This window comes from Pecten maximus, chromosome 4 (assembly GCF_902652985.1).
Source record: "Pecten maximus chromosome 4, xPecMax1.1, whole genome shotgun sequence".
Taxonomy (NCBI): domain Eukaryota; kingdom Metazoa; phylum Mollusca; class Bivalvia; order Pectinida; family Pectinidae; genus Pecten; species Pecten maximus.
Window position 1 is genome coordinate 8,947,491 of NC_047018.1, and position 10,449 is coordinate 8,957,939.

Here is a 10,449-nt window from a genome sequence, read left to right on the forward strand (position 1 = left end):
CCCAACAGCAAACGCGCTTGAGATTAAGAATTTGTTGTTACATCAACTTAACTTACCCATGTAATAGTCCATCCTTCATCAGCTACAACAAAGATCGGCATTATCCTTCTATTGTTCTGGTAGTGCCATCTGTCGGGTATGTCTGCTTTTCTGTAGGCAGTGAAGTGGGGGTGACTATTTATAGCACTTAGGACAGCGTCTTCCTGTCCCTCAGCCGGAACCACGTGCATGATTGGACCGCTGTCCACTGTAAGCTGGATCAGGGATTTATCCACTAACTCATAAATTTCCACTAGTTTGTTGTCGAAATCGACAGCGGTCATTCCGTGGTCACTTGTGAGTATAAGATTGACTTTATTCTGAAGTCCATTTGCGATCAATTTGTCCAAGAGTGTTCCAAGCAGCGAATCCATTTCCACGATCTTGTTGACAACTTCTGGTGAATTCGGTCCATAAATATGTCCAGCCAGGTCCGGTTCGTTAAAATATGTTGTTACAAAATTGAATTGGTCGTCTTTTAACATGTCAATGACTATGTCTACTCTTTGATCAAAAGTAATGGAGTCGTTATAGGTGTACCACTTGTTTGCATGCATTCCCTGAATCTCGACCTCACTTCCGGGCCAGAACATAGTACCGGAAGTAAGTCCATGCTTCCGGGCAGTAATCCATACGGGTTCTCCCGCATCCCACCATTTTGTCTGATGTGAGCGCATACTAAAGAATTCGTCAAACTCCGGATCATACATGGTGTTTCCTACAATCCCATGGCTTTCGGTATACAGTCCTGTGATAAACAAGAAGAGAAATTATACTCAATACGCTATGCTTTTATTTTCTTAGTTTAAGCAATAAATTTATTTCAGAAAAGATTTGCTACAATACGCATTTTTAAACTGTGTTTGTTGAGAAACCAGCTGAAAATTGATACAAATTCCTTTTCTTTTCAAATAAACTCCACACAAGAATCAACCTTGCTTAATCTTGAGTTTCTATGTGCTCGGCAGAGAAAGTATTAGTCCCCTATTACTGTACTATTAGTACAGTGAACAAGAACATGTGTGTAAAAATGTACTCATATTACATGTATTTTGTATCCCAAACCGTGCATGCAAAGTGAAGCCTCTGACGTCGATAGTATAGCGAGAAATAAAAATAAAACTCCTAGTCATATTATCAACACAGCACAAATGGGTGCCCTGTATCCCAAACGCAAATCCCTTGTGTACGTCCCCAATTACAAAGAATTTTGGAGAAATATGTACATTTGTGATAAAATTTAAATCGTATTTCAATTGTAATTTGATCGCTTTTCTAAGATAGAAAACATGATCACTTTAGAGTAATAACCTACCAGTAACAATACTGTAGTGAGTAGGAAAGGTCTTTGTGACAAATGTGGTGGTCATATATTCCGCCTTCACGCCATCCCGTGCCATTCTGTCAAAGTTGGGCGTGGATACTTTCTCGGGATAGTCGTATCTGAACCCATCCATAGATACCAGAAGAACCTGATCCGCATATTTCCTACATTTGCCAGCTACTTCTCCAGTAAAACTTACCATCATTAACATCAGGATAGACATGATATAGACCATGGTGTGAACACCCCTATTAACAATTCAAAAGTATATACATGTAATTATATTAGATACACTCCATCCACAGTGACACAACAGCTAGTGTTGTATCGGTCGAAATAGGTCGTCTCCAAGGCATACGTACTTTTTTGTTGTAAGCGTGACTGACGAGTCCTAGAACGAAATAGCTGTGTGATTTGAAAGGTGCCAATATATTGTGCCTTTTGTACAATCCTTTGATATTGCATGTGTTAGATACTGCTGGTGGAGTTTCAGTCCACGTGGTAAATCTTAACCTGCTTGTTACGTTTAACTTTATTTGAATACTGACACGGGTCAGAATATACACTTCTACTTAACAGTCTTATAAAATATTGGCAATTATGAAATATATTGAATAACTGGTCTGTTGCAGTTCCCTACCATATTTTGACACTTTAGGGCCTTAGTATCACTGGCGAGCTCTAGAACGACCAAACAGCTGTATCATGTAGTTTAAATTCTCGTTGCTCTACTGTCTCTCAGTCAAACTTTGTTTAAAGGTAAACGATATCTTGTGTGTATGGAACACCATAGCTGTCACACATGACCTTAAAATAATATATCAATGGTTGCTTTCATTATATCATTAGACTTATCAATATATTATTCGATTTTATGAATATATTATTCGGTTTTATCGTTATATTATTCGATTTGTCATTATATAGTTATATGTTGTCATTGTATTATATGATGTTATCACTATATGATTACGTTACACCATTATATTATACGCTGTTGTCGTTATATTATTTGATTTCATCATTATATTATTACCTTTTATCTTTATATTATTTACTCTCGTCATTATGTTCTTTTGTTTAATCGTTATATTATTCTATATTATCCATATACCATTCCGTCATTATATTATTCACACATATCACGATATGATTGCAACATATATATTAATATGCATTACATGTATATTATTGTACAACTCCATACGTTAGATACGGTACTGACAAGCGTCTTCGCGAATGCGAAGTATACGGAACTTTTCGCCGGGTTCAATTTTTGCCATATTACTACAGCCATTTCTGTCGGAGTAGCTGCTGGTTATATTTCATTTGTAAGTTCAACCTCCAATGCAAAAGCTAAGTCAGCACTTTCCGTCAGAAATAGCGGAAGTAATATGACATAGCATAAAACACATCATATAATCGAACAACAAATTAAAATATTTATCATCAAGAAGTAAATTAACATTGGATACAAGACCAACCGACTAAAAAGTGAGCTGACATAAAAACAGTCTATAATGATAACATTACATATATCATTAATTAGACCAGATTCATTCATGCTAATTATCGTTATTATAACGATATTGCTTTACATAGCGTTATGAGTCACAAAGTTATATATCAAATCCATAACACAGATTTCGAGGTAAAAACGGTCTACCTGACTACAAACGGCCCCATTCTTCTCCATCTGCCAGTAACTGACCTTTGTAACGGAAGTAGCTTGTTAGATCATCGCTAAGCAATGTTTCCTATGATGGAGATGCTTTCTATGGAGACCCATATACGGCATTTAGTAACATTTCTATTTTACAGTGCTTAACACGGTTCAAGTTTGACAGATGTTTACGGAGATGAGTATAATATTCATATCATTAAACATTTTTCATTTTTTTACCACAATCATTGGAAATACTAGGAAATCATATATTCCAAATTATTACCGTTCAAATCCAAATGAAACTAAACTAAAAAAACTATTAAACGATCATACTTCAAAATGAGTTATAAATGGTTTATGATTTTTCTGGAAAAAAAATCTTATTCAATTACGTGTATGTAATATAATTCTATAAATGTTATGGTTTTTATGTCTGAATTGGATACACACAGTTCCTCGTGTAACACATTTCATGTATGTGTATGAAGATCACTTTATTTTATGTAATTGACACTAACAGGCTTTCGTACAGTTCAATACTCTGTCAAGTAATGCACGTCTTAATGTACTAATACTATACACGTCTTAATGTACTAATACTATACACGTCTTAATGTATTAATACTATACACGTCTTAATGTACTAATACTATACACGTCTTAATGTACTAATACTATACACGTCTTGATATCAAACCAAATACGGCGTTATATGATATTTAAAAAAATTGTCGCAAATGAAGAAAGTCTAAACAAATGTGAATTATTATTTCCTGAAATTTGCTTTTATTATTACCTGGAAATATGCTCCATTATAATCAAATTTTAAATGGGAATAGAGCGACCGCAAACATCCTGAATTTGGACCGGTTTCAAAACAAAGTAATTGACATTCAATTGTTAGAATCATGTGTTCGAGCTTGAATAAAGTTACAAGCGAAGAACGCATAAGAAATAATTTTTACAATTTGTTGTGTATGGGCATCCCGTAATAGTTTTGCGATGCTGTGAGGGGCTATTTCCGTTATAAAAGGAGACTAGTAATGTGGCGCGCTTCGTGCATGGAGGGCTGCACGGCAAACTAAGAGGATTGTGTCTGTTTGTAGTAAGGTAGACTATCTTAATCCCCTAAGTTCGTGTTATGCGTTTGGAATACGATGATAAAACGGTGACGATTACACACATCCGACAACGAGGCTCTGATGACGAGATAAGAAAACAGAAATAACCGGAAAAGCATGACGATGTCGTAGTTCCGGAGTAAACTCCCCTTGGACACGTTTTTCGGCGAAATCACATGGTCATCTAAGTGGTTACAAGTGGAGGTACGAAGGCGACTACGTCTGTCAATAATAATCGTTGGGCGCCAACGTCGCACGAGTATTGTTCAACAATTTGAACATTAATTGAAATAAAAATTCCCTATCTCCATATACTCATACCATAAACAAAGTAATAGAAAATAAGACATTTAATATAAAACAGGTGCAAGGAAGTTCAATTCAAGCAATAGGCTGGTGTAGAGTAAATTGAACTAACCTGAACAGGTGCCAGATAATGTTTTTCATATGGGTGAATAGGGTTATTCAGTGTCACGATACCAAGTATCAGTGTCACGATACCCAGCGACAGGTTCACGATACTCAGCTTCATGGTCACGAACCCAGTGTCAGGGTCACGGTACCCAGTGTCAGGGTCACGATACCCAGTATCAGGGTGATGACACCCCGTGCAAGCATTTAACTTATATTTTTATTTAAGTTACTAATTGTATTGGTCAAACTTTTATAAAAGTGTACCAAGCGTGACTCATAAAATTGATCATCAATAAAATGGCATATTCTTACTTTGTAATTAGGGTGTCTAGTGTCTTATTTGGTAATAAGGATTTGATTAGGATGTCTAGTGATATCAGTACAGGTTCTGTTCCAAATATGATCACATTTTAATATGCATGAAAAGAATATGTTTTTAAGTAAACATGTCCGCCGCTAGCATTCCGCGATATTAGATATGAATATCAATTTCAACAAATTATATTTAATTAAAAAAAATATTGAAGTACGGCCATAACCTATATTAGTTCTCCCTTATAGGTAACAATGAGTATATATGTAATATAGCATGTTGGTTATTTGAAATTTCAAAGTAGAATATGATCTGTACATTTGTTTAAACTTACATTAAATATGAGCTTGACACACACAATATCTATCATTACATACATCATAATTCCAATTACCATTTCTCATAATGTAGGTACTTAATACAATGTATATGGTTATTAAAAAAAAGATATTGGTTGCCTAAACATCCGTTCGATAAGAATGGGGTGGATATAGTTCAAGCTGAATTGAGTTATATAGAGATCATATGTTTACTTAAAGACATCTTTAAAAATGTTTATTACAACGACTTGTTACTCCAATTTTTTTCTTATCAGATCTTCAGATAAAATCGATGTCTGCGTTCTGAAGGAGGCAGTATAAATTATTATCATTATGAGAAGAAGCCTAGGTCTTGAGACTCGTGATTTAGAATTAATATGGTCAGAGATTACACTTATGAATATAAAACTCTCCTCCTGGGTTTTATTGATAGATCTCCAGTAAACAGTTATATTAATTGTTGGAACACGTTGGATAATACACTAGATCATGTAACTGATGACTCTAGGCGGACAAATACAGACATTATCATTACTGGTGACATTATCATTACTGGTGACATTATCATTACTGGTGACATTATCATTACTCGTGACATTATCATTACTGGTGACATTATCATTACTGGTGACATTAATGTAAATGTGAACAATTTTCAGCCAAACTCCCATTAAAAAAGAACAAAATAGATATGTGTATGTAGAAGTTCCTACAAACGTAACTCGGAGTTCTTCTACCCCAAATGATATTGTCCTTGTTACTAATGTTATAGTGTTAAAGTGTTAATATCGGTGCTTCTTACTGGGTATTGAGACAGCATGCATATACACACAAGAGATCCCAAAGGGATTTTGGCGCCTACAATTGAACGCTCCATATCTGTAAAATGAAAGAATGATCTTTTCTTTTTCATTCTTTTACTCTACATTCAAAACATTTAATAACTTTATATAACACTATGTAGCTGGAGCAACCTTCAATGTTCAAAATCTAAGATAGTCAAACTCTTTGTCATCCATTTAGTTCTTTCAATCAGACTTGCATGCACAACTGGAGACCAAGGGAAATTCCACATTCAAATTTAAGAAAGACCCATCAAGGCCATTTAGTACTTTTAAGAAATTGTTATAACAATGCAGCTTCAATTGACAAAATCCAAGATGGCTGCCTGTCGGCCATGTTGTTATTTGATTCGGTCCCAAAATGCAATATGCACAACTAGGAACCAAGAAAAACATACAAATGAATTTTGTGACCGAGCCTTCATTACTTTCCGAGATCTTGCCGTAAAAAACTTCAACTGTCAATATCTAAGATGACAACCTGTTGGCCATGTTGTTTTCTGATTGGTCCGAAAATGTAATATGCACAACAAAGGCTAGGGGAACCTATTATAACTGAATTTTTTAGAAAGATCATTTCAGCACTTTCTGCGATATAGCGATAACAAACTCAAATTGTCAAAATCCAAGACGGGTGTTTGTCGGTCTCAAAATGCAATATGCACAACTATTGATCAAGGGGAACTTATACATATGAAAATTAAGGAAGATCCCTTCCTTCAGTACTTTCTGAAAAATAGCGATTACAAACTTTAATTGTAAATATCCAAGATGGCCGCCTGTTGGCCATGTTATTTTTCGATTGGTCCCAAACTGCCAAATTCCCATCGATTGGAATCTACATACACTGGGTACTATAAAAGAACTAAAAGATGTAAATGGTTTTAATACTGTATTTATTGATACTGTATATATAGCTATAGAGGACTGAATACCAATAAAGAAAATTACTGTCCGACTAAATGATAAGCATTGGATGACAAACGAGGTCAAGTTAAAACTAAGACAGAGGAATAGAATCAATAAAAAAGCAATGTAGATCAATAATCCAGATCATTGGGCGAAGTTTAGGAACATAAGAGTAATCAGCTTAAAGATATTACAGCGGAGACAAAGAGTAATGATGATCAATTCAAAATACAATAGGCTGTTATGTATATTTATACTATACCCAAATATCAATCCCTTGTCACAATCCTCCACAAGTTTGATCTTCTTATTTCATCCTTTAAATTCAAAGCGGAAAACAATCTATTGCATCCGAAAGACATAATATCGGGTTCCGCCTCTACCAACCCGTCGCGTAGGCGATCCCATTGTTTTGTGCCTAGGTATATATGGTTTGGTGTATCGAGTATATAACAAAGTGCAAGTGCATGGTGTGGAGTAGCTAGTTGCGATATTAAAAACAAAGGATTTGGAAAGACATCAACGAACGAATTTAAAAAAATTGTAATGAACCAATGTTGTATAATACAATAATACTGGGTTTACTGAGCTCAAATCCTTTGTCACACACTCGATTATATATCATCTAAATGTTGGAAAACTGCAACAATTTTACAAACCTATAAATCATTATTCTGGTGCACTTAAACGTAGGTTGCTTGATCAATTGTTTGTATATATCATGGCTAACCATGAGTCTTGCTGTTGACATTTAATATTTTAAGCTGCCACTTAATTTCGGCAAAACATGCGTAAAATGCAAGTTTCAGGAGAACGAGTTACGCCCATGTAGATATTTTACAAAATGACCAGGCTGGTATGTTCACAATTGTCTATAGCAGATAATATGAGCTTTTCTTTGACCATAAACATCGTTTCTCTTTAGACCATGAAATGCAAATGGCTTCTTGAATACTATAAAACAATTATGGCATCGATGTTTATACTTTTATGAGTCAGGGCAAACAAATGCTCTCAGCTGTTCTGCTGGCGTTCACAGCCTCGTGTTCTTTGGGCATATGATGCTTTACATTAATTTCCCCAAATAAATCATCTCTATTTTATATATAAGCAACAGTATCACAGTATTTGCAACTATTTTTATACAGTATATCATGTATGTTCAATTATTGGTGATATTGTTTTTTATAACCATATTATCACAGATTTTACAACCATCGATGTACGGTATACCATGTATACTAGCAAACTTTTATCCCAGTGGTGGATATTCTCAATATGTGATAAGTGTTTATTAATGTTTTGAGTATTGGTGAAGAATTCTGTAACCATCGTCGTGGCTCTACCCCTCTGTACTGGTGGATTATTTACCCACGGATAGAGGTCCCAATTCTAAGCGATACCCAGATGAATTCTTGAAGTAGCCTTCTCAGAGTCCATGTATACCATCATATTTACACCATAACAGGTGAGTCAAAGATGTTTTGTTGTGCATATTACTTAAGTATTCAGTGATGTTTTTCTATGCGTTGAAGTCTTACTATTCTGGATACAGAAAATAACTGTTGTTTTCTCGTGCGTTGAAGTCTTACTATTCTCATATGGATACAGTAAATAACTGTTGTTTTCTCGTGCATGTTGCTGTTATTACTTCACGTTTCTTGAATAAAATTTTCAAACTTACTGTTGTTTGTTATAAATGCTCGCACTAACTGCTAGAGACAATTGTGACCATAATGTGCAAGTGTGCAATATGTCTGATCCAAAGAGCTTTTTAATTTGTGTTCTCATGAAACTTGCATTTACGCATATTTTGTCGAGATTAACAAGCACCTTAATTAAATGCCATACGCAAGATCCATGGATAGTCATGCTACATATCAACAATTGGTCAAGTTACTCCTTTTCCATTGCACTAGAGCACTGATCTTCAGGCTTGTAAAATATACATACATTTGTAGTTGACATGAGCTGAATGTCTTGTTGATTATTTTTACCTTATCCACATCCTCTTATTGCCCACTGTTCCTGAGTCTCATTATCTACGTGATAATATTTTATTTCAAATGCAGGATGTGAGGGATCAGCGGACCGTATTTAATGATAGAAAACATGCAGGATCTGATTATACCGAAAGTTATTAAACTTCTTTCTCATAATTCATCTTACTGTAATTTAATAAAACCATTTCATATGATTCTTTTCCTTTGTTTTAGAAATAGACTAATAATTAAAAAAATATTTTCCAACATTTATATAATTGTCACAGAGCGCATGATTAATTAAATCTAAATATATGCCTCCGATATCGAACTCGGGACCTCTGGCTTATTGTACTCGTCTTACGATCTAAAGATAAAATTTCTCTAGCAGAGCGGAATATTGCGGCTAGTATAATCAGGAGAAATTATATTTTCAGACTAAAAGTTAAAAATTTTGCTTTAGAAGGATCAAAATCAATGTCCCGTTTCTGAGATCAAATATTTGCGTTTTCAAGACCGCTGGATAGACTTATAATCATCTTAAACAGTAATGTACCATCGGCAAATAGTCGTTTTTCATTTATAAATCAAAAATAGAAACGAACCGAGGACTGATCCATGGGAAACACAAGCATTTACCTGTCTATACGACAAAGAAGTCTTCTGTTATTACTCTTTGTTTACGATCAGTTAAGAAATCTAAACAAATTAAGGATACCTACTTTAATACCATATAATTTTGCCAAGCTCGATCAAACGCCTTGCTTACATATGTAGTATATATATATAAAGTACATAAGGAAACTCAGTTACATTGGGCAAACGATCAATGTTATCAGAGGATGTGGATATGGTAAACTATTGCATAGAGGATAGCGTATCTTACATAACCACGGAACATCAAATAGGCGTATATCTTTATCAGAAGGCAATCGTTAATACATACAAACTTTTCTAAAAGCTAAAACTCAGTGATACGAGTCATGCTATCTAACTTTAATTGAACTAAGAAATCGACTTACTTGATGGAATATACTTCTGAAACGCAGTGATCCCTGTCTGTATCAACCGAGTACACTCTTACTGTCTCATCAGGGGAGATAATCCGCTACACTCTCCTACTGTAGTGATCCCCGTCTATATTACCAACCAAGTACACTATAACTGTCTCATCAGGGTAGAGAATCAGTGTCTCCTCGTCCTGTAGTGCTACTCGTAAATCTTAACAATGATTTATAACATCGCCAATAAACTCCACTTGGATACACATTTAAATTGCTCCAGTCTGAGTGTGGGAAGGGGAAATATTACAGATCTAGAGGTCTTCACCCCAACCCATATCACACAGTAATGATGCACGGTATTCATTTGGCATGGGTCGTTGTTGTATAATATAAAATCATCAGTTGATAAAGTGGTTAAACATATTAAAACACTCATGTTTGTTTATTGTGTGGATATTCCGTTGTTAGTTAAGAGTAGTTTCCAGATAATATGTTCTGGAAAAATAGTATTACTT

General features: G+C 34.9%; 1 protein-coding gene across 2 annotated transcripts in view; it reads right to left on the bottom strand.

Annotated features, from left to right (window-relative positions):
• Window positions 1-10,053, bottom strand: part of LOC117325146 (ectonucleotide pyrophosphatase/phosphodiesterase family member 5-like) — an 11,705-nt gene extending 1,652 nt beyond the window's left edge. Inside the window, exons 1-3 of one of the 2 annotated variants that reach the window (XM_033881124.1) lie at window positions 9,953-10,053; window positions 1,355-1,611; window positions 57-787 (exon numbers count right to left, since the gene is read on the bottom strand). In XM_033881124.1, the coding sequence (XP_033737015.1) occupies window positions 57-787; window positions 1,355-1,598 (975 nt within the window). In that variant the 5' untranslated portion in view covers window positions 1,599-1,611; window positions 9,953-10,053. Of the gene's footprint in view, window positions 1-56; window positions 788-1,354; window positions 1,612-3,029; window positions 3,126-9,952 lie in introns of those variants that run through there. The other variant, XM_033881123.1, reaches the window with a different exon arrangement.
• Between the last annotated feature and the right edge of the window lie 396 nt (window positions 10,054-10,449).